We start from the raw sequence: 25,668 nt of genomic DNA, 5'->3' as shown, positions 1-25,668 counted from the left end.
AAATACACTGGGGATGAGCTCACCAAGAGTCTGCAGCTAATTTACAAGTCCTCAATGATAACAATAGTGCAGAAGTCCAGTGAGATGAGATGCACTTTTATTGGGATAACAAGCACAAAAAGATGTGAATAACAAAAGACGAGTGGAGCTGGAGGTGTAAGTTGCTAACATGCCCTCCCTCCCACACCACCACACATGAAATAGAGCTTGCTCTGGGAATTGAACTATGGAGAAGCTGGCTGGAAGGACATGTAGAGGTTATCTAGCATGACCTGCTTGAAGAAGGTCCATGGACCCTTTGTCTATCCAAGTCCTGAATGGATCATCTCACAACTTTCCAAGACATGGTTTATGGCTGCTGTTCTTCTTGTGTTACCTGGAAGTGTTTAGTTCTGTCATGGTATTGCTCTTTCCTTCAAACAGTTGTAAGCAGCTAGCATACTGTCCTTTAGCCAGCCCTTTGCCCAACTAAACGAACCTGGCCTCCTCTACCACCCTTCACAGGCCACATGCTTCAGGTCCATCGCCTTCCTAATAACCCTCCACTAGACCTTCACCTATTCCACCATGTCCCTATTAAACTAAGAGGCCCGAAACTGGATGCAGTACTTCAGGCACAGCTCCACAGCAGCAAATACCTTCAGCCACTAGCAAATCCAACTTCCTCTTCTGTAGATTCACACACACCTCTGCTTCTGCCCTGCTTCTTCTCTCCATTTTCCCAAGGTGGAAAAAACAGCAAAAAAAACTCTTCCTTGTCAGACTTTCAGAGCCAGCCTAGATCTCCTGAATTTATGTTTGTAGATTTATTTTAAAAAGTCACTACCCCAGTATCTGTTCCTATTGGACTTGGATGCTGTCATCTTTCATCACTGACAGTTATGGGTTTACATAGCCACACGCTGAAATATCATCTGAAACCTCATTTGGGCATTTATACTCTCATTAGGACTGTGTATAAGACTAGCAGAAAATTATCTTATGTCTTTAAGTGCTGTGAAAATAGATTTTCACGGTGAACATATTGAACATTGAAATGTCTAGAAGTAAACCAAGTTTCTAGATTTGGAGACCTGCCAAAAGGTACTTTTCCTAGTCATTCTGCTGCCCACTTGTTAGGAAATGATAACATCAAATAAAAACGTGAGTTTTACAGAATCTGCTTTATATCAACATGGTTGATTAGGAAATTGTTGCCATTTCTGTTTGTGCAAGTGCCTTCAAAGTCCTTCAAAACCTGAAGACATCATTTTTGAACCAAATGATTTCTCCAAGGATAAACACACCCTTGATAGGCTTTCCACATAGGGAAGATCCTTAAATTAGGGACTAAATTTCTGTAAACCCAGAATTTCAGTCCTTGGAATATCTTGTAATTAAATGCAACCCCTTGCTCCCACATACACCCAACTGAGTAGACTCTTATATTTGTATTTAAATTTTTGTAGTCTTTGTTATGAAAAAAGGGGAATTGAGCCATAAAGTATAAAGAACTAGACTATAAATGAAGTATAAATCAGAGTATAAAGCAGAGTATCAGGGCATCTGCAACACCGTTTCTGTTACCACACCTCCCTGGGTTTAAAGCAAAATCCCTCACAAATATGAGTTACATTGATAGACAAACTCTAATATCAAACAGTTTTATACCAAAACTTTGAAGTCTTTTACTAAGAGCTTATTTTGTTCTGGCATTCAAATTTAAAACACTATTGTTAATTAACACAATTTATAATGTGTATGCCATTATTTGTACTATTGCAAGGATAGGAACCCTTCATTTTTCAGTAATCTCCTTGCATGTGTCATTTGCAATCATGTACAGAAAGCAAACTAATGCCTTTATTCAAACTGATGAGACAACCTTATTTTAAAATGTTCCACAAAATTGAAATTCTGCTCAAAACCCAGAAGAAAATTGGATTTTTCAAACTGTCTCCTTTCATTGTCGTTTGCATTTTGACATTATTTGGTAGTCATGGCAGCCAGTAAGACTGATAGTGCAGCATAAAGATGCAGTTACACATATTTGACTTCGGGTTAAGCACAATGAATACATGTGGATCACTCAAAATCAACAAAAAAACTTACATTAAAAAGCTTTATATATATACATTTTATGAATACACATGTACATAAACTAAGTAATGAATCTGTCTATGTGTTACCTATTCAGACACTATAAAATGGGTTTTCTAGTCTGTATGAAATGATCAGTTTGAGGAGTACCTTCTACAGCCCTCACAGCAGCATATTGTCTCTAAAATGGATTATCCTGATAATTATGGTGTGAAAATAATTATAATTGGTTCTGCTCTCAATGAAATGACTCAGCAAGCAAGCAATACATTTAATTAGTAAAAGATAAAGACCAAGAGTCCAGCCCTACTGCAAATTATAATTGCATCTATCCCATGTGATATAAACACAAATTTCTACTTAGCTGATTGCGTTCAATATTTTCTTTACCTTAATTTTAAAAAAAAATGCACCTTTCAATTGAGTTTACTTACTGTTTTCTGAGCTGTAAGTTATGACTAACTAATGTTTTGGCTTTCATCAGTTCAAAGCACAATTTTTAAAATACTGGAAGACATCAAAGATACTGGCATTTTGGAATGGCACAAAATGTGCATTACTGAGCGTTGTGGTTACAACCCATCTATGAATTATAAAAACAAGTCACACTTTATATCTGATTTACAGTTCCATTAAAACCACATGTATATCTGATCCCAGAATAATGGCAAGGACCAGAGTCTCTGTTGATGGAAACTGGTAGCAGTGCATCTCTGTTTCCTTGATTGAGGGACTCCACAACAGCTGAGACTCCCTGAATGATTAAAACAGAAAAAGTTGGATTCTTTGCCTATTCCTCCTTACTTGCCTGCTTTGCTGAAGCATTTTGGACCACTCCTTTACTTGATAGTGTATCAATGGCTTGCTTTCAGAGTACGTGGGTAATTCCTACAACTTGCTCTGTTGGGAAGCTCAGTATGGTTCTTCAAAAAATTTGACTGTAATCTCAGTCCAAAGATGAGGAGGGATTTCATAACATAATTGAAATAATATCAGTACAAGTCCAGAAAGGATCTACTGTGTCTGAATGAAAAGAAACAGTAACAGAACTCATTGCAATTGTGAAGACTGACAATGTGCCAGGTTATGTCATTAGTCTCTAGGCACGGTATTACACAGCTGCCATGGAATAAAATGACATCCAGTGTCAGTGGGTGATGCACGTCCAGGTGATGCAAGATCAGGAAGAGCTTGTTGAGCCTACAGAAAGGAATCAAGGGTGATGCAAAATTAAGTCAGTGGAAGCCTCTGAGGAGATCATTAAGAAAAAAAAATACTAAATGTCACCATTCCAAACACATGTGACTGAATGAACGATTTAGAAAAATAAAAGAAATGTTGTCAGCCAGCTCTGTCACACCCTGTTCTAGTAACCCAGCCTTACTGTGCTAAAACAGAACCCACAGCACGATTCATACTTCAGGAAGATGCCGTTCGATCATAGCAGGCTGTGGCACTAAACCATTGCCATTCTATTTCATCATACTTTATTTGCATCCGCACTCTAGGGGCTGTTTCAGCAGCCAGCACCCGTATTTTCTGCAGCACTATCAAAGAGACAGCCCATGCCAACAGAGGTGTCAGTCATCCAAAAATCAGGACACCGGTGTTCTCCATGAAGCTTTCCTACAGGGTGGGTCTGTGACCTGAGGCAGTTTTTTTCAGCTGTGGGTCATTTCCCCCGGCATCCCTTGCCTGTCTTCCTCACACTATAAGCTCTTTGGCACAGAATGTTCACATCTGACATGTTTATACAGAAAGTAGTGCAGATCTCAGCTGGACCTCAGCATGCTCCTGCAGTTCAGTAATGAGATGACCTTAAGAGCGTGCTGGGAGACAGCAGACCTCTCCGATATCCTAGTCCCTGACGGCTGGGTGCTCCAGGGGAAGCTAGTATGCTCAACACAAGGATTCAGAATTGCACTTCCCACCCAGTGCCTACATCACCAGCAAGCAGAAGGCTGTGGGCACGCTGTGTTTGTGGTGACTGGTATCACCATACCGGGGCTGTTGGAGGAAAGCAGGCACCTGCAGGCTCTGCAACTTCTGTCCTTTCAAGCTGTAACTCAGTCCACTACACCTCACTTATTATATGTTACAAGGACACTGAAGAAGTTCCATCTCCTCTGCACATCCCTCCCTGGTGCACCAGCCATCAGCATGGACCCAGGACCAAGCCAAGCACCACAGCTTTGCACCCAGGGAGGCGCTTGGCTCAGGGGGCTCATCAGCATTACATAGCTGCTTCTGAGGGGAAAGAGAATAAATCTGGGGTTGTCCTGCTGCAGGGAAGTCCTGAAGAAAACTCCACTAGGCTGCTGTTAAATCAGGCTAGTATGGGTGGTAGCCCCAATGTCAGGTAGCCCCTGTGTACAGCAGGGCTGTGATGGGTGTGTTGAGGAGAGTCTCTGTGAAGCCTTCTGCTTATCGGGCCTTCACACGTGCATATTAGCATTCTTGAAAACACTCCTTGTAGCCTGTGCAGAGACTGAGGTTCTGGTTCAGTACTGCTCATCAGGGCGATCTTGAAAATCACATTAATGAAAATTTTGGAGTGAGATATCTGGCTTTCTGAGCCATTTTTTATGTAACTTGTCTCAGAAGTAAAAGAGTTGAATGGCTTTGTGTGCTAGTGAAAGGGTATGCCACAAGCCTTTAGGTACATGAAGTGAAGGAGATTACGTACACACAGTGAGCATTAAATCATGGAAAGCAAATCCACCCATTCAGAAATTCCAGGATTTAAGCTTTTGGTCTGTAAATCATTCATATAAGACTCTGAGTGACAGCTTGAGAACAGGAAAGTTGGTTATAAGGTGCAGAATCATTACTACTACTCTGTCAGTAGTCCTAAACTATCAGTGAAATTGAGGGGTTTTCTGTAAGACATGACAGAGGCAAACTTGCTACAGTACCAGTCAAAAGAGACTCTTTTCCCCATGTGGAGGTATGTAACAAAACCAGCAAGTTCTCAAGCAGGTAAGGCGAGCCAAGTAAAGAGGGTTATTTCCTCCTGGTGCAGCTGCTACCACCTATTCCCTTTTTCCATCCTGCTCACATTCAGGAAGATCTCTTTGGTTTACATCCTCTCATAGCTGAATTTCCACGGTCTTTTGTGCTTCCACAGGATACAGGAGACAGCAGATAACAGAATGATTACTGGCTGGTGCTGCCTTAAAGACTTGCAAACTATTGATGCTTACATGACTTTCACACTGAGGTGATAATAGTTTATAAAGAGCTGTCTGTGGCTGTGATGGCCTCTTATGAAGATAGGCATAAGTTGAGTATCCTGCCAAAGCGTCTGAAGAACAGGGGCAGAACTTGTCACTGCAAAAGACTAAACCAGTTAAGCAGCAGTAACTAAAGCTTTCTTAGGAGCAGTGCACTGACAGCTTCTGGACAGGCACATGTCTGTATTCCTTCCACATTTCTGTAAACAGACGGTGCAATCTGGCCTAAGACTCTCTAATAGTTACTATGGCAAAGCATCTGCATCAGTGTTTGTTTTGAGTAACCCTGGCAAGATTTTTTTTCCAAATTCGAAAAACCCCTTCCATTAAAATCTCATTTTGACAACACAGTTGCATTAGCATGACAAAATAGTCCCATTAACTCATGTCACAGGTGACCATAACAGTCAGGGTTCAGTAAATGGATTTTCTTGTTGCTTCAGCAGTGAAAATTACATAAATTGAAATAAAACAAAGTAGTAACTTCACATGTTAACATTCTGATATCAGAAAATAAAGTGAACAAAGATATTTGAATCCATTCACACACATTAAGTAAAAATCATAAACCTGCCATCTAGACTAGTCTGTTTTAGTTCAAAAATCCATAGCAATGATCATAGCTGTAAATTTAGGGGCAGTTTTCAGTTAGACTTTGCACACCCTGCAATCTGCATGTTTGCATGTGTTTGCATCTACACAGCATAGATGCAAGAAATGCAGTCTTTGCATAAGCAAACAGCTGCTTGTGTACTCTTTGGGATGGTCTTTCCAGCCAGATCCTATACTATCACCCAAACTGTGCTGTAGAAGTGGCATGGAAGGGCTTGCACTTCAGGACAGGTTTCATTGGTTCAATCTGACAGTCTTCATAGGAAACTGAAGGGTCAGATCTGTCGCTTTTTCGTTGTGTTTTGAAGAACTGACACTACAGTGGTACCCAATTTCACTGCCACCCTGTGCTTTTATGGATTATTCTAATGCTTGATTCCATCCCAAGACATTTCAAAATGATTTGTTAAAAGTCTCTCTTATTGGAGAGAATAAATTCACTAATGCTTCTGCTGAAACCTGTGTAGCTTTAATGATCTTGGAATGGTCATGAGTGTTACAAAAAGTAATGCCTAGAACTACTTTTTAATAATCTCATTTGACACAAAAGCAGATTAAATATGTCGAAGTTCTTTCTTTCTTGTATTCTGGACATATGGTAGAAAATGCTAGAGCTGCTGTTGACAGAGGAAATTCAGTAATTCACAGTTTCTGTTTCTTATTTCCTTTTCATGGTACCTGTTTGCTCTATGGCCTAGGTACAGAATTATCACAAAATTCAAGGGCAGGGAACATGACCAAAAGTCTATACTTGTCTCTATATTAAGCTGCATGGCATTATCGCAATTTTAAAGACTTAGTCACCAAAGAATGGCCCCAGGTGAATGAGGGTCCTGTGCCACCTTTCCCATAAGTGAAATATATGAGCGCTATAGGGCATTGAAGAGGAAGTTCTGTCCAGCTCATCTCAGCTGCCTTTGCTTTGGGCCTGTGAACCATTAGTAGAATTTAAAGCAATCTAATTTTTGTTGGGGAAACCAGACAAGTACATGTGTACTTGAGGTTGCAAGTTGGATTCACAGTAAATACTCTCTTGAGCAGTGTTTTTCACTCAGAGAGACAGTCACAAAATAAACCCCACCTGTGTGAACCACCAAAATGAGATGTCACTCATGACTGAATGTAAGGGATGGATAAGATCTATTCACTTCAGGGGCTTTTGCTTTCATTCCCTGCATCACTGGCTAATCCATAAGCCTATAAACATCCTTAGGTTTTCTGATAATAGTGGGAGATTGAGTGGCCTTAAGACAACCTAATTCTTTTATCTTAGATGTCTCTTTTGGAATAGAAACAACCACTCTATGGTGGTACTTACCTCTCCAACAACTAGAAAAAAAACTTTCATAACTGCTGCAAATTAGCTATCTTAAATATTAGATATCCAGCATTAATTAAAGTGAATCCCAGACTCACACATCTCAGACAAATGCCAAAAACTAAATTATATGTAGAATCCCTATCACTTGTGCCCCATCTTGAGTTTTACTTCCCCCAGTCCCATGTGCTTGTCCCAATGCTAATTCACCACTTTACCAGCATTCATCCTGCAGCTTTCTTCAAGTACCCCACCAGCTATGGGGAAACACTTGCAGTTACGGTCATACAACAGCATTTCATGTGACAGAAAAGGATGCAGCACACTGCTAAAATGGATTATTAAAAAAAAAAAATGGCTAACAGAGTGCACCTGTTGGGGTTCACAAGATGACATGGCTTTTCATGAATTAAAGCATTGTCTTGACATACCAGAAACTCTAGCACTTCAAAGGAAGCATTAACAAAGTGAAATTTGTAACAAACTACTTTGTCAATAATATCCATGAGAAGTCGGTGTAAATGGTGGCTGTGTTAGGTCTTCTGTACCTTGTGTTTCATGCTTGCTGTAGTCTTACTTCTAGCACCTTCAGTTTACTCCAAAGCAGAAAACAAAGCAGGATTCAGTTCAGTCTCATAGAACTGGCAACCTCACAGGTGCCTGGCAAGGGAACACTGGGCTGAGCCATGTTATGAGTTGCACATTTTGACCATGGGCAATGTGCCAGTCTCTGTTTCCTTCCAGGTGTGCAGAACTTCAACAACTAGTTGGCTGATGGGACTTGAGCTGTCAAAAGTCACTAACACTTTATTATATGCAGACTGGATTCAGTAAGGCAAATTGAATCAACAGATTTGCCTTCATCAGATGTTAATTATAAGTAACATTTACACTTATCTCTCTGCTTTCATGTGTTAAAAATAGTCTTGCTTATGAGTAACAGTCTTTGGTGTGACACAGCAATCTGTCCGAGCTGTGCTTTGCCAAGGAACAAAATGTGACCCAAATTGCCAATGGCCTGTCAGTCAGGACAGATTTTCATTTTACAGTGTAGACTGTAAAAAATTCCTTATAGCTATTGGATAACAGATGAGAGCAGACAGTGTGGTTTTGCTGGTGTTTTGCCTCGTCTTCCTATTTCTCCCAGCAACAAATAAGTGGTTGCTAATACTGAAATCCCTTCTGGTTTGAGTAAAAATTAGTGTTCTGCTTTTGCCCAACTTTGAAGGATTTCATGCATCCAGACATGTAAATTTTGCTGCATATAACTGAGAAGATTCTGTTGCTGTCTTTTGTCAACATTGTTCTTTCCTAGCAATTTCCTTATCAAAGCTTTTGTAGTATTACGACTACCATCATTTACTTTCCTTCATTTAACTTGCACAGTTAATGGAATGATATGTATCCTACATGACTGCACAAGGAGCTACATAATTAGCGAGCCAGTTGAAACACGTTTGGAAAATAAAGTTTGTTGCAATCACTGCTTGTCTTCAAGGGTTTTTAAAAACTCTACTGTAAGAATTTTTGTGCCTATTTCAGTTAATACAAGAGGTCCTGTACAGCTTGCATAAGTGATACGCGGTCGGATTTCTGGCTTATGTACTGCTTTTTTAATGGAAGAACATTTATTTTAGAGAGAACTGGCTTCCATGGCTAAAACACTAACTCCTCAGGATTTAGGAAAGTACAATTATCCCTGTTCAATCCATGTGACAGTGACCCGCCACTCTCATCAGACCACTAACCACAGGTGCCTATGTGGATCTCACAGGGATAACAATATTGTGGTTTTGGTTTTGGTTTTTGTTTTTTAATGTATGACAGTTTAAGGACAGGACCACTGAGCAAAGCAATGCTCCTGCTACTCAGTGCTGCCAGATAAGCTGCTTTTTGCCTGGTCAAGGGGGACAAGTCACAATAATGATGTTGGATGCCTAAGGAGATATGTGCCCTTGTCTCCAACGGGAAAAACAGTACTGGTCAGTATGTCAGGAATATGATGCATGCATACTCTCCCAATGGTCACCCAAGGCAGAGCAGGACCCCTTTCCCATCCTCTCCTGTATCATCGACGTGTTGTTTGGTTCCCAGGGTTGCAGCAAGCTCCAGAACTTGCTGTGAGTATTCAAGCCAAGCTCCAACTATGGTTGAAGGACTTTCTAGGGCAAATGGAGACTAAATCAATACCATGAAAAAAGAAAATGTAATGCTTGGAAAGCATGGAAAGTCATCCTAATTCTGTCAGAGGCCAGAATGAAAGAGGACAATGATTCCACCAGCGTGCTTTCAGTGCATCTATTGTGCTGGAAGGAAAGAGAGCTGAGCACGTTCTTATCTCTCTCCAACCACATTTCGTAGATGACAAGCTGGGAGAACAAACACCTTTTTCTAATTGTTATAAGTACTGTTAGAAAACAAGACATACTCAATGTCAAGCAAAGATAAAAATAATAAAAAGTCCTAAAAGGCAGGATTCCTGGGACACTGTTTTGTATGCCTCATTCTGCAAAGATATTTCAGGGTACACATTGTAGCACATTGTAGCAGTGTACAAGCAGACCTTGTACAAGAACCTTTAGCTTTCAGCTTGTTGTCACTGAGCATGTCTTTAACACACAACCCAGCACGCGTTTTCGGTATGTTTAGCAGCCTCCAAACCAGCATGTAGGGTTTCGTGTTCACTCACTCCACAACCTCCCTGTTGAAAAGGATGCTATTTTGGTGGTGTGGGCAGCCAGCTGGGCAAGCCCTCTTCCAAGGACAGTCTGGACAATGACACCTGTGCTCTCAGAATTATGCATGTGCATCTTCAACATATCTGGCAAAATGAGAAACCGTATCTTGCTACCTCTGATGTACACCTGTTCAAGGTGCGCCACTCGACCATCTCTGTATGTCACCGTTATGTTGGACATCTGACAATTCATGTTGTCTTCAGCTTCCTGGGATGAAGACCTAAATGAACATACCATTGTGTTTGACTGTTAACATACATCAATTGGCCATGATTTGTCTTTTCAGATGAGTTTTGAGTTATTACTTGTAAGTTGATACCTATGTTTCAAACAAAAAAAAACTTGTCAAGTCCAAGCCCTGGGGAACACCACTTGTGACCAGCCACCAACTGGATTTGGCTCCATTCACCACAACTCTTTGGGTCTGGCACTCCATCCAGTTCTTTATCTGTCACAGAGTACACCCTTCCAGGCCATGAGCTGCCAGCTTCTCCAGCAGAATGCTGTGGGATATGGTGTCAAAGGCTTTACTGAAATCTAGGTAGACAACATCCACAGCCTTTCCCTCATCCACTAAGTGGGTCACCTTGTCACAGGGCATCAGGGTGGTCAAGCAGGACCTACCTTTCATAAAACCATGCTGACTGGGCCTGATCAACCTGGTTGTCCTGTATGTGCCGTGTGATGGCACTCAGGATGATCTGCTCCATGATCTTCCCCAGCACTGAGGTCAGACTCACAGGTCTGTAGTTCCCTGGATCCTCCTTCCAGCCCTTCCTGTAGATATGTGTCACACTTACCAGCCTCCAGTCAACTGGGACCTCCCCGGTTAGCCAAGACTGCTGATAAATGTTGGAAAGTGGTTTGATGAGCTCCTCTGCCAGTTCCCTCAGTACCCTTGGGTGGATCCCATCTGGCCCCATAGACTTGTGCATGTCTAAGTGGTGTAGCAGGTCACTAACAATTTCCCTTTGGATTATATGAGCTTCATTCTGTTCCCTGTCCCTGTCCTGCAGCTCAGGGGAGTATTGAGCTTGTGTACCTGGAACACAACTGCTCTTACAATTAAAGACAGAGGCAAACGAGGCATTAAGTACCTCAGCCTTTTCCTCAGCCTTTATCACTATGTTTCCCCCCCATCCAATAAAGGATGGAGACTCTCCTTAGCCCTCCTTTTGTTTTTAATGTATGTATAGAAACATTTTTTACTGCTTTTTATAAAAATGTTTTTATTGTCTTATATGGCAGAACATTATCATTCAAATACCACTGGTTTGAGCAGCACCTTAAGGCTCTCAAGCCTTCATCAACTTCAGGGGCCTTTCTGAGTATGAAAAAATAATTCGAAAAGCACAAGAGCATCCATGAGAAAGGCTGAATAACAATTTCATGTGTATACACAATTTGAAGATCAAATGGCTTTTTGTTATTCCTTTAGTAACATCAAGAATTAATTTGGTCTAATCTGTTAAATACAATACTTTCAGCCACAGTTATATTTTAAGCCATGTTTTCACAGGCTGGCAGCAAATGTGTATCTGCATCTGTAGACATTATTTTGATAGTAGCAGGAATTTGTGTGTGCCAGGATGAATTTTGAAGCAACCTCCCCCTCAACATATATACTTTATGCAGTGTGGGCAGTGGCTAGGGTATTGTTGCAGGACCCAGGAGAACTGGCTTGAGTCTGGGCTTTCTCATTGACTTACCAATTGATCAGACACGAGACAAATTTTCCTACTTAAAAGCTGGGATGACGGCAGTTAGAAAGGGTGAATGCAGAACATTGTGTAATGGTTAGGTATTGGTATCACTATTTCTAGACTAAGTCCTCCTCAGTCCATGAGGAGGCATTACTACAGGCATTAGAAAGTCAGTAAAAGTAACAACATAAAGGTAAATTACAAGGGTATTTATTGCATCAGCTGTTATGCACTAGACCTGAGTATGGAAGCAAGTAAGTGAGGAAGGAAAAGCTTTGTTTCAAGTACTTACACATATTAACGACATTATACAAAGGATTTGATAAATGTATCCTCATTTCTGGTTTTATTTTTATTTGTCTGGATGACATTTTCATTTGTAACAGATAATGTCTTTAGCATCTGCCTATGGCAACACACAGGCAGCATTTCAGAGCTGTTCTCAATTGCATTTGGATACGTCAGAGAATTTGTAAGAGCTTCATTTCTCTCCACCTGCCAGGAGTGAGCGGAGTCATGGCAGTCTTCCAGTGCTAAATACATTTCCTGGTAGCCAGATTTACTTTGTATAAATGACGGGACTGTCTGTTAAACCCAAGACTGAGGTCATGTAGGAGATCGGAAGCAGTCCCTGCAGTACTGAACATCTCATCTGTGATTTGATAAAAGATCAGTGTTCGGAAGAAATAGTCAAAAGTAAATATTCTGGAGAAATCTGCCAGGTGGATGGATGATAGAGCAGATTTGCTGGTTCCCAGCCAGTCACCTCAGCTAGAGATGCAGTGAGGAGGAGCTGGGGAAGTGAAGCATGCTAACAAGATCTCTCTTTTCAGCTTACAAGGAAAAGATGAAGGAGCTGTCCATGCTCTCTCTGATCTGCTCCTGTTTTTACCCTGAACCTCGCAACATGAACATCTACAAATATGATGGTGAGTGACTTCTGTTGGAGATCATCCTGCAGGTCAGATAATGCGCTAGTGCTGGGAAATGACTCAGTTCGCAGTCCCAGTCCATAGTGTTAATCAGTGGATATTTTGCTGATTTAACAATTCATTTGCTGGTTTTGGCTATTGCTTTCTACTGATTGTGTATTACCCATGATGCTGGATATTGTTCCTAATACCAACTAGCTAAACTTTTAAAGCTAGTGCTCTCATACTGAGCTGTACTTTTCCTACTACTCACTAGAGAATTACAGCTCTTCACAGCTGACATAATTCCCAAGGAAACCAAGAAAAGATGAAAGCAGGCTTAAAAAATTAATCAGTTTGGGCACTGCCCGCAGGGGGTGTGAAATGGCACAGAACCCAAATAAGCTTCCAAAACCACTTTATAATTTTTATCTTTATGGGATTAAGGTATAATTAAGCTATTACAGATACAATGGAATGTACTTCTCCTGAGAACAGCTTTCAGCACATAATCTGCCATTGCATTTAAAATGCCCAAGGCAAAGGTGCTAAATCTTTTCTCTGTGCTTCTGATCCTAAACTAACATCTGTGCTGCTTCTCCCCTCAATACCACTGCGGTATTGAAGGGCTTACCATTTCTCACTTTATTGCGCAGACATGGAAGTGAAACAAATCAACAAACGTGCCTCCGGCCAGGCCTTTGAGCTGATCCTAAAGCCACCATCTCCGGTCTCAGAAGCACCACGAACTTTAGCTTCTCCAAAGAAGAAAGAACTCTCTCTTGAGGAGATCCAGAAAAAGCTGGAGGCTGCAGAGGAGAGGAGAAAGGTATCTTTCCTTAAAAAAATGCTAGTAATTACACTTGACGCTGTACAGTAAAACAGACAGGTTTCCTACCCATTTGTATGTTTCCCATTGCCATCACTGACTCACAGCGGCCTGCATGGATAGAAGTTATTAGCAAGTTTAAATGAAAAAATGAGTTTATATTCTTTCAGCAGCTCACAAACAAACCTGACTGGTTTCAATGCTTGGAAAGTATGTGTCACAAAATACAGCTGGCTTTGGACAGGAGGCTCAATTGGGTTCAAATATGCATGCTTACTGTGTGAGCGTAAGGGGTGTATTCAGAGCACCTATAAAAGTGGCTGAAAACCAGTGCAGTTCTTCTGATGTCTGAGCTTATGAGATGGATGTGCTATTCAAACAACTACTGCATGGGCTAACAGATCTTGACTCCTGCTAGTGCCAATGGAAATTGCTCACAAGTCTGCCTGAGGCAGCTAAAATGTCTTATTTATTCAGTATGGAGGCATGCCAGCCCTAAATAAAGTGCTTTCTGCATCATTCACCACACACTTGAGTGAAGACACCAGCATAGCACAGCTACTAAGAGAGACAGTTCTAGCAGACAGGATGAATAATGCTGGAAGTTGGTCTTGCAGGGTTATATACAGAGTAAGCTTTTCCTTCATTTTTGACCCTGTTTCATAATCATTAAGTTTGTCACATAGAGCTTGGAAGGGTTGTAACACCCTCTTCACAAAGGTTAGCACAAACGCAGGGCACATGCAGCAGGAAGTTCACATTGACTATTTCACCATGACCAATGTGTTGCAGAGGCCTTTATTTACTCTAAGTCAGAGCTTTCAAAGAAATACTTATTTCAAAGTATTAATTTCAGTAAAAGGAAGTTAATGTATGTGAAAGGAATATGCATTTGCACTAGCATCTGCCCAGAAGTGTGAGCTTTCACACAGACAAATGATGATATGCCCCAAAAGCTGCATCTGTGAAGTGCCTCTGTACCAAGTACAAATACTCAAGTAAAGATATGGACTCAGAATGAAATGGCAGCAATTAAGAAGTGTGATATTATGCATATACTTAGTGGGAAATGTAAATTGAGTGTCCCAGAGATTTCATTTTATTGATTTCATTACTGTTCATTTCTTCCTAAAGAAAAACTCATTATGCAATAAACTGGTAATCAGTGATAGAAATACAGACACCTGCCATTTCTTCCCCTTGGTACTCTATTCATTTTGATTGAACATATAACTGAGTTATTTTAATGGGCAAGATCCTCCACATTAGCATTGCAGCAGAAGTTGCTGGGAAAGGAATGAAGAACAGAGCACAAAACTTCATTACCTCACTGTTAAAATCCCTGGTGCCCCCGCATCTCAACTATTGCCTTCAGTTTGAGCCTGAAAAAGGGTACAGGGCAGAGAAGAGTAAAAAAGCAATCAGAGGGATAGAACATCTTCCATAAGAAGATAAATAGTCCGCTTTTCAGCTTGGAAAGAAACAACAGACGGAAGATAAGATAGAAGTCTACAAAGTCATGAATGGTAATGAGAAGATGAATAGGAACAATTATATTCTGTTTCCTGCAACCCAAAGGGGAAGAAACACTCAATGAAATCATCAGACAGCAATTTCAAAACAGAGAGAGGGAATCACCTTTTCATGTATTGTTTAATCAAGACATATTTGTGAGAACAGACTATTTAGAGATTATTAAAATATTATTTATTTCAAAAAGATAATAAAAAACTTGTTAGAGCACTACCTTGTAGAAGATGATTATGTGAATGCAACCTCTGGCTCATAAAATAGGGATCTTGGTGCCTGCTGAAGGCTAGGAAGCTATATATATATATCTCTTTTAAGGAAAGGACCAGGCAGATTTGCCCAACTTCATCTTCACTTTCCTTAAGCATCTTCCACTTTCTGCTGCTAGAGAAAACAGGCTGACTTTTTCTGACATCCAGCATTGCAGTTGTTATCATACTTTTCAATCTATGTACAACAGCTGTCAGACATGACCATTCTAGATCATGTCCTTCAAGCACAGTTCTAATTAAAATCAAGTGTAACTAATGGATGAGAATTGCCTTTTCAGAAAAAAATATTAATTGATTTCACACTGTTTAGAATTATGTTCTGCTCTGTTAATTAGGCAGTCTTCATGAATAAATTTCAAACTCATGAGGACAGCTACAGCTACACATGCACTTCAGCGGCCTCCTGTTTATGTTGTTCGCTGTTTATCATTCCTATTTATTTCCTTGTAAGCTTTTACAGGCCTCTGTCCTTTTCTCCCCCTTTTTCTCTACCTCACTTGGCAGTCATGACCTCATACTCTCAGACCAAACTGAGAGTTTCACCCAAGGCATTTTTAATTTTTTCACCACATAGTGAGACCCATTTGGGCTAGTTACTGATCTGTCCTTTCCCTTTATAGAACCGTCTTTACAGCATGTAATTATTATCCCATTATTTTTTGGCATATGTGTGCTATAGTTTCCCACCTTGGTGAATAATCAGAAAGATCTTTTCATCCTTTCCACTTAAGTAATTAGAGCACAGTGACATTGTAAACAGCAGAAGTTTATTTCTTACAGAACCTTCAACATTTATCAGTTTTTATTCATTGGCCTCAAATGTTCAGCTGTTATTATTCTTGAGGTACAAATTTCAAGAGCCATATGTCGAATTATGTATCTTTATTGCCCACATTCAACTTCCTAGCATAAAAATTAAACACTAAAAGGAACACACATTTCTGCTAGACTTCGGATTATGGGAGACAAATCGTATGTAATTAAATCCTCTTAATGGCTTTATGTTGGGATGAAATTGAATCAGGCTCATCTGTAGTGCTTAGTGCCACAAAGGATACAGGACAGCAGTTGTATTTTTTAATTTCCGTGCTGTTGGGTATAGACTTATATCTACAAGAGATTTTAATACCAGCATGGGCAAGGCTGCACTCTGCCTTGCGCTTCAGCACCCAACTCGTTGCCCCTTTGAGCCAGCCCCACATCCTGCCCAGAGCCATTTCTTGATACTTTTGATCCATGTCTCCTTTGGCATTGAAAAGGCCACCCATGCTTTACCGCATGGTACAGTAGGCTGTTGGGGGAAAAGGCTTCACCAAGGTGGGGAAGGTGGTGAAGCTGGGGGACAAATGCTCCTTCCTGGAAATTGCACAGGGCATACAAAACTGCTGCTCCGGGCCAGAGGAGAGGCAGAGAGGGGATCAGCACCTTCCCTAGCAGAAGTGGAGCTTTCGTTGTTCTTCCAGCTCATTCCTATTCCTCTCCTTGGTTTCCTGTAATTTGTAAGTGAGCAGGTAAGGAGGGAGGTCAGGCACTGGCTGGGACATTTGCCTCCTGTCTTGCCCATCTCCTCATCTCCCTGTTACTGCTGGCCCTCAGCTGTTGCTTGTGCGAAGAGGCAATACAGCATGAAATGCTTTTCCATGTAAAGGTTCCCGTGTTACGCATGGAATCAGCATTGGAACTGTGTGTTTCTGCCCCATGTTTATTTCCGTGCATGGTCCTTCACTCCTAATGTTTACAAAAGATAGCCAAACCCACAAAAGCTGCTCTGCGGCTCCTCATCCTAAAAGCATAAGCTTGTAGGATATGTGCCAACAGGAAGATGTTTTTTACCAACTAGGAGAAGATTTGGAGTTACGCACAAAGGTCTGTCTCAGAGCACATGGAGTCATGAGCAGAGACAGCATACATCCCAATGCGGGCAAAGTGTCTCCCTGCAATCTACCATGGGCTTTGCTGCTAATGAACAATTGTAACACAGACTGGAATTGATCTTTATTAACTTCAAAATGCCAGGTCTCAAACTGCAACAGATCAAGAAATGCCTCATGAGCAGGTAGAGGAGCATCAAGCAGAGGGCTCAGGTGGTACCTTTTGCATCCCTCCGACATGCCTTGTTCACCCCCATGGGTCACAACCCTGAGAAAAGGAATTTTCTGCCAGTTGAGGAAGAGAAAGTGAGAGGGTTTTTTTTTTTTTCACATGGTGGATGGGCCCCGCTTTGTGGTGTTTTTTTTACACTTCTTGATGTTCTTAGTAGGCCTGACCCAAAGCTCCACTGGCAGACAGGACAAAAAAAAAAAAATCTCACCCAAATTTAAGTAAAATTTTACACAATCTGATTTCAGTGGAAGCAAAACTTCACCTGCAGTCCAGCTCAGGTGTCTCTGGCTCTCCTGACATATGGCCATTTCACTCCTCTGCTCTGTGACCCCACAGAGCAGGAACATCCCCCTCTTTTTTCTGTCTCTTTAGACTGGCATTGCTTTGGGAGAGGAACTGTTTCTCCCTCTGTATTTGCACACAGGGGATGTGTATATATATATAGTGAGTCCTCATAACAGCCTGAACAGGTGCTAATGTAATACAAATAACAGTATTGCAAGTGAAGGAATAGGATGTAACCTGAGATTTGAAGAAGCCAGTGCCATGAGTGAGGTCTAACTTGAGTCCATTCCCTTGTGGAAAAAACCCATGTTGAAAAATTCCAGCCTCAGTTCCTTCCCCTGAAAATGTCACTACTTCACTATGAAATTACTACTTCAACTCACCATTTCGTTCTGATTAACACCTAGGTTTCACCTTGGCATTTACATTGCAGTAGCGGCCTTTAATCCTATCTTCACGTTATGCTCCATTAATAGTATAATATCTCTTAAATATCACAATACACTGAAGAATACCAAGGTTAATGCACCTTCTGCTGAACAATTTAGTTTAAAAAAATTCAATCAATGAATGAATGTGTTACAAAAGTGGAGCTCTCATGACTGGTAGTGTGCCTCATCCATCCTAGTAACTAAGGTAAATGCATTCAAGCTGAAGTTCCCAGGTTAAAAGCAATTTTCTGACCTCATTTCTTGCTTAAAAGTAATTCTTTAATTTTATCTTTGCATAAATGACTTCAATATTTGGATGTACATGTCAAAGAAAAATAGATAAATGTGAGAAAATAAAGCACCCATTACTCAGAGAAGTAGAATTTTCTTCCTGCGAGTAGCAATTAAAAATATATATGTATCTCCAAAGCCAGTTTCCATAAATAATTTTGCTCATTGAGTGTTTAGTTTTCTTCATCTCTCTCTGTCCAGCTGAGATGTGGATTTCCTTTTGAAGCGCTCATCTCTGAAATCTGAGGGTGCACATGATCCTTTAGAAATATAACATGAATACCATAGGAGTTTTCCTGCATTAGCCATCTTTTTAGCACAGCAATACATTTCTAGGAGCAAAGGTATCTGTACCAGGAATGTTTTGCAACATTTTTACTCCTCCACATCTAGCACGAGACACTGCAGCTGTAGCTGCATTGATTATGCCTTGTTATATTTAAGAAGTCTTCTTGATATTCCCCCTTGAGTATTGCTTTTTCCTTTCTCCACCATTTCATACTTTTCTCTCCTTATTAATCTTATTTATTAATTTATTAATCTATGCTAATTTATTTTATTTAGTATTACGATTATGTTCGTTTCTGTATTAATTTATTAATCTTCCAATTTCCAGTCTTTTTTTACTCATCTTCTCACAATAACAGTACAAGAAGCACTTATTGTAAGCCATTTACGAGTGCGTTAGTATGTGGACTATCAAGGATTTGTAAATTTCCTTTCCAGTGCTTCAAACAATACAATGTTGAAAATAAACTTGGAATAAAAACTTTCTGCGTATGTTGGAATCCTGTATCAGGACCAACACAAACAACAAAGGGAGTCAATTAATCCCAGCCCTGCTAGGTATTAGACTTTGAACAGACAGGGTGGCCAAGTTCTTTTGCCAAATGTGTTGGAAACAGAAACTCATTTGACAATCCAGTACATAAACATACCGACTGCCTTCCAAAATCGTTATCAGGAGATTTCAAAAATGGGCTGAACACCAGGGAAATGGGCAGACTCACAGCTGGGGTTTAACAGCATTAGAAGAGGGATGTCAGTCTAAATGAGATGATACCCTGTGGATGTTCTGTGCCAGTGTGGGGGGTCCTTTTATTTTGAACCAGTCCTGGGTACCTTGAACATGTTGAGTGAGGAAAAGGAATGACATTTAAGGCATATAATAAACACAAACTGCCTTAGGAGTCTGCAGTCAGTTCCTGAGGCCTGGTTTAGCTTTCATTCAGACTCTTACTGGTGCCAACACAATATGCATCCAGTAAACACTGAATTAGAGTATAAGGATTTTCTTCATTATCGTGCATTAGTGGACAAATTACTTTCAAATGTGTTGTCTGCCAGTGTAGCCTCCAGAACTACATGTACTTTGATATGGAACTCAAATTTTTCGCTATTCTCCTGAATTTATGATAATAAGAAGTAGTTCCAGAAAGCAAGGGGTTTGAATGGAAGAAAACAAATCCTGAAAAATGGGCAACTGCCCCCAAGTCTCAAAGGCAGTTTGCTACCTGCCATTGAAGGCCAATGTTTTTTTCAAAAATGCTGCTTATAGGTACAGTCCAAATCTTACTTTTTATTATAGCATCTCCATGGGCCTTGGATATGTCTGTTTACCCAGTCTGAAAATGCTTGATTCTATAACACGTTATAGATACATATTTAAACACCATGAAATGTTAACCTTCCAAATTAACAAGTCACTTCTTAGATGAGTCACGGGAAAGGACATTACAATTAGTATCACATTAAAATTATTGATGCTTTTGTTAAACTTCTGGGGCTTTTATGATTTTTCAATTAGTTTACAAATTTCCGTCTTTGCCTAGCATTTTTTCCCTTTCGCTTGTTCTCCTTTCATTCTCTACCAGTGAAGCTCCCATTGCTCTTGGCTGCACCTGTTTGGGGACTTTTTGTTCCCATTTGCATCCTCTTTTTGCCTGCCCAACAGTAATTTTCTCTGAGTCAAAGATCTGAAAAATGCTTGCTCTACTACTATCTACTCAGCATATGCTGTAAGGGAGGCAAGAACAAGGAGGAGCCTTTGTAAGGTACCAACCATTTCAGCAGACCATTTCTATCAGCAAGTGCTCCAGGGAGCACAGTTTGAGAAATGAGCCCTTATCTGAAACCAGATCAGAGGTGAAAGAAAATGCATTAAGTGGCCGAGATGGATGAAAGTAGCTTTTGCCTCTGATCTCAAGCAAGCCATTACAGCCTTACAAAACCAGATATGTTTTACGCCAGTGTCTTGCTGCAAGATGTTCTGCCTGGCTTTTGCAGCCTTTTCTAGAATCTGCTTAATTTGCCTCGTCAGTGCATTTGGCTTTGTGTGTATCTTACCTTCATTAATATACTTTTCTCCTTCTAGTTGTATCGCACTCATTTAAAAGAACTGCAGCCTTTTTTCACTGCATTTAAAGCCACAGAACAGAATTTAATAGGATTCATTATCACTAATTGTAATTATTGGTTAAAGCCCTTAATTTAAGCCTTAAACTAATTCATTTTTATGGATAACAATGGCAACAGTGCATTGTGATCTGCACTGAAATACACACTTAGCTTCCCAGAGCCATATTTCACTCCCTGATCTCTGTTTACTTCTTGTGCTCCCTCTAATTTATTTTATCCAAAAGCATACAATGTTGTTTATCATTTCCAAATAACCCCTCTGAAACATATTTTCTTTTCAACTAGACTTGCCTGGAGGATGAGCCCAATACTGCAAGCTCTTTGGCTTCTCTCCTAGGAACAGTGGTTTCATATTAGTAATTTGATTTAAAATAAATAACCAAGCTTATGTTTCTGAGCAATGAGTTTACAAAGAAGAACAACACAGTACTTAGCATAGGCTGCATCTGTTTCATTCCTACCTGCAGTTTTCATTTTCCTTGCAAAACTTCCATTTTTAACTAAAAATAGCTTTTTCATTATTTTCTACAGAAAAAAAAAATAAAACTTTTTTCCTTTCCTAGTCAGTGAGATGAATCCAAATATAAATATCATGGGGAAAAAAAATGTCTGAATTGATTCTGTCTGTCTTCCACAGCAATAAACTTCAAACTTCTTATTAACTATTCAGGCACATTGAAGGACAGTCCAACCTAGGCAACACCTCTTCTGTGTTGGCAACCTCCTTTTCAACACTGTACATACCTTTAGCCCCTAATCCCATATCTGTACTAATAAAATGCTCATAGCTGAAAGACTGCAGCTGTCGGAGGTTGAGCAACTACTGCAGTAACCCAGACAGCCCAGGACAGGAACACGACAGCATTGCTTGTGAACAGAAGTGCTGCGGACACTGCTCTGCTGCTGCCTCCGGCACATCCCTCACATTTTGCCAGTGCCTCTAAGCCCCTGTTTTTGAAGCTTGATCTCATTTATACACAGAAGTGATCTTTCCAAACAGTGCATGTAACAACAAAGCAAGAAAATTTACTCAGGGAACTGTTGCCATATATTTGGGGTTTTTTCTCCACGAATTTCACTTGAGCCACACTTGTTTCTGTTTCCAGTCCCAGGAGGCCCAGGTGCTGAAACATCTGGCAGAGAAGAGAGAACATGAGCGAGAAGTGCTTCAGAAGGCTTTGGAGGAGAACAATAATTTCAGCAAAATGGCAGAGGAAAAGCTGATACTGAAAATGGAACAGATCAAAGAAAACCGTGAAGCTAATTTAGCTGCTCTTATTGAACGTCTCCAAGAAAAGGTAACCACACCATGACTCCTCACCCTAGACTAGAGAGGAAAATTTAATCAATATTTTGAAAAGATGTTGTGGGTAGCTCCTATCTCAGTTGTTACACTTGAGTAATTTTTAAGTCAAAGCCCCTGATGTCTGTCTGAACTACTTCTTGCTTTTAATGAAAGACTACATATCTATAATCACACAATCGCAGAATGGTTGAGGTTGCAAGACGGTTCTGGAGGTCATCTGGTCCAACCCCCCTGCTCAAGCAGGGACACCCAGAGCAGGCTGTCTAAGACCATGTCCAGATGGTTTTTTAATATGTCCAGAGATGGAGATTCTACAACATCCTTGGGCAATCTGTGCCAGTGCTCAGTCACCCTCACATTGAAAAAGTGTTTCCTCATGCTCAAAAGGAACCTCTTGTGTTTCAGTGTGTGCCCACTGCCTCTGGTCCTGTGACTAGGCACCACTGGAAAGAGTCTGGCTCTGTCCTCTTTGTACCCTCCTTCTGGTATTTATATAAGGTCCCCCCTGAGTCTTCACCAGGTTGAACAGTTCCAGCTCTCTCATTCTTTCCTCACAGGAGAGACTGAGAAATGCTACAGTTCCTTAGTCTTCATGGCCCTTGACTGTACTGTCTCCAGAGAAAGGTTGATTTTCAATCTTTCAAGAAGTGCTGTGAACAAATGAAATGTCATGTGTTTTGTTTTTTACTTTTAAGAGAAGTCATTGATCAAATCAAATAGGTGTCCTGTGTCTGTAGTTCTTGGTTTCTCAGAGGAAAAAGACAAAAAAAAAAGGAAAAAAAATCTCTCCTATACATCAAAAGGGACGTGTTCTTCCATAAGTCTTGCAACTAAAAGAAAGCAAATTTTCTTCTGGAGATCTTTGGTTCAGTCAGAGAAAATGGGTAAATCACAAACAGCCCCATGTTGAATCAAATGAGGGACATGTGAATAAAGATTTAGAAGTGTTAAGAAAAAAATGGTAAGTTCTGCATGAGTGATCACTTGTTTCTCTCAATGATGAACTTTCTAATATGTTAGTAAACTGACTAAGAGAAAGAAAACAGCTCTCAGTGGTTTCCAATGAGATCTTCTCCATAAGCACCTTTGTTCCTTTGTTGGAGACGAAAGTCTAAGGCAGGAAAGGAGCAACAGAAAACCAAAGGATGATGTTACGAGTGACTACACAAACAGGATAATTCTTTAGCTTAAGAACTGTACCCACATTGCTTGACGTTTTTACATTAGATTAGTTTACAGGCACATATCCCAAAGCTTATGAAAATAAATGGAAAAGACAATTAGCCATCCTTGAGGCCCCAAAGGAAATGGGAAGGACAGCTGAAGCATCTCTCTGTCCTAGGTTAATGTTAACAGACTGTTAAGCCCTGTTTCCACAGCCGTGTGATGGCATCTGTGCATGAAATCCAAAGAAGGCTTGTGAACGAAGACAACAAAATTTGAGAAGATTTGTACAGACCAGTGATTAAAAATTGCGTAACGGTACAGTTTTGCCAACACAAAAGTGAACCTTGAATATGCAGGAAAAGAAGAAGTGAGATATTTGGGTCCAGATCTTCAAAAGTTACTCAGAACTGTGGATGCACTGAGGTTTTGTTGTCTAGAAGTTCCTACAAAGATATCTTCTGTATACTGCAGTTAACAGGGACAAGGAACAAGTCCCATATAAAATCTAACATTCAGTGTTATGGATCTTACAAGAAACTGTGATTTACAGAGTCAGTTGATGCAATTGACTGTGATCCATTGTCCAACTCAGTCAATAAAAAGATGACTGTTGACTTCAGTGAAGTTTCAACCATAAAAGACCCTCTAATGCATGGAAATGGCTAGGAAGTGCCTTAAACTGTAGTCAGCTAGGGATGGAAGTTGGCTTCTGTAGTCGCCTTGTGCTTATCATTTGATTGTCTGGGGTTTTTTTTCGCAGTGGTCAGACACAGGAGGTAAAAGTCTGATAGTTCGACAGTGGAAAAGAGAGAGACATAAACCCAGTAGTTGCCAAAATAATAGTTTTATAAACACCTCAAGTAGAACATTCCTAAATCCATTTGACAGCTGTTTTTCCTGACTACAGGCCCATTTCCACAGAAGTATCTGAGTACACAATGGGTCAAAAAAAGTCTAAATTAATTATGACTGCTTTTGTAAAAGGGAAGACAACGTGACTGAAAGTGGACAGAAGGATCTAGCATTGACTTTTGGTAACCACATCCCTTCTCCATCATAGCCTGAGAAAGAGTGGAGAGGAGAGCTGGCTTTATCATTTGGTCTAAGGCGATATTTGAGATGTTCTGATTTACCCATCTTGGTGGAACTAAATTCTTGGACCTTTATTTATGGTTCCCAAATGCTACAGATAACACTTGTTCTGCATACAGTGTGCAAGCAATTAATTCAAGCCCACTCATCCTTCCCTATATTTAGTTTAACATCTAGGAATTCAAAGGACAAATGTGAGCACATGGCACATTTTATGCTGCGAGCAGCACTTCCCTATGTGGGCCTTTAAAATGAAACTGTGAGGTGGTGAGAATTATAAGGCAGCATCAGATAAAAGACAGAGCTCCAGAGCTGATCTGGTGGATGACAACTCCCCTGAGCTGCATCATTTAAAGATGGTTGTGCTGTGAAACAATTTTTACACAAGCATGAAATGCACAACCTAAATGGGTTGTCATCAGGAACCTCTCTGGGCAGGCAGAATGAGAAAGATGTTTGATTTTTCCCTTCTTGATGTTTTCCAGGAGAGGCATGCTGCAGAGGTCCGTAGAAACAAGGAGCTCCAGGTGGAACTGTCTGGCTGAAAACAGCAATGGTGGATGTGACCCATCCCCACCATTAGTAAACTCCCCCTGCCTATATTATTATGGATCATGCGATATCAGTATGGGAAATGTATGACATGGTTTAAAAAAAAAAATCAAGAACTCAATAAAAAACTTTAAAAAAGAAACAAAAATAAAAACAAAAACAATGCGGTCTCTTTGCAGAATGATTTGCTTGATGTTTAAAAAACTTGGATCTTATTTTGTAAATACTTACATTTTTGTTAAAAAATACAAGTATTGCATTATGCAAGTTATTTCATAATCTTACATGTCCTGTAACAGGCTTCTGATGTTGTCTATTTCCACTTGGTTGAACTTGCTGGGTCTGTTCATTTGAAGCACCTCACGTCTAATTCCATTCCCTGCGACTTTCATTCCAACCCACCACGAGGTCAGTAGTAGTTCTATGGTGCTAGAGACCAGTCATTGCCTAATAACCTAGACTGCTTTACCATCGATAAGCTTTGTGGAAACGGTGACCAGATCACAGGTATCATGACTTCACGTTCAGCTGTCCAAGACAAAAGGCTCTTAAAATGTAGTTTCTTCAAATGGAAATTACACTGCAGGACTCTGTAGTGTGCTGTATAATTGAGGTTAAATCACCATGTGCAGTATTTGTTGCTTCTGCTTTTAGAGGTGAGAGGCAACAAATGCTGCTGTACAACAGCATGAAAGCAAGTGGGATCAGTTTGAGGCAAATTTAAGAGGTACATTGTAACCATCAAGCTATGACAAATTCTGGATGATGCCAAACAGCCATAAAAATGCTAATTGTAAA

General features: G+C 40.3%; 1 protein-coding gene across 1 annotated transcript in view; it reads left to right on the top strand.

The window, feature by feature from the left end:
* Positions 1–25,379, top strand: part of STMN2 (stathmin 2) — a 40,415-nt gene extending 15,036 nt beyond the window's left edge. The window contains exons 2-5 of the mRNA XM_082045851.1: positions 12,517–12,612; positions 13,251–13,423; positions 21,860–22,051; positions 24,804–25,379. Coding sequence (XP_081901977.1) covers positions 12,517–12,612; positions 13,251–13,423; positions 21,860–22,051; positions 24,804–24,863 — 521 coding nt within the window. The 3' untranslated portion in view covers positions 24,864–25,379. The remainder of the gene's footprint in view (positions 1–12,516; positions 12,613–13,250; positions 13,424–21,859; positions 22,052–24,803) is intronic.
* The last annotated feature ends 289 nt before the right edge of the window (positions 25,380–25,668 follow it).

Source organism: Streptopelia decaocto (assembly GCF_964273445.1).
Source record: "Streptopelia decaocto genome assembly, chromosome: 2".
In the NCBI taxonomy this organism is placed as follows: Eukaryota; Metazoa; Chordata; class Aves; order Columbiformes; family Columbidae; genus Streptopelia; species Streptopelia decaocto.
The sequence above is the reverse complement of the archived record's forward strand: the minus strand, read 5'-3'. Positions and strand labels throughout refer to the sequence as shown.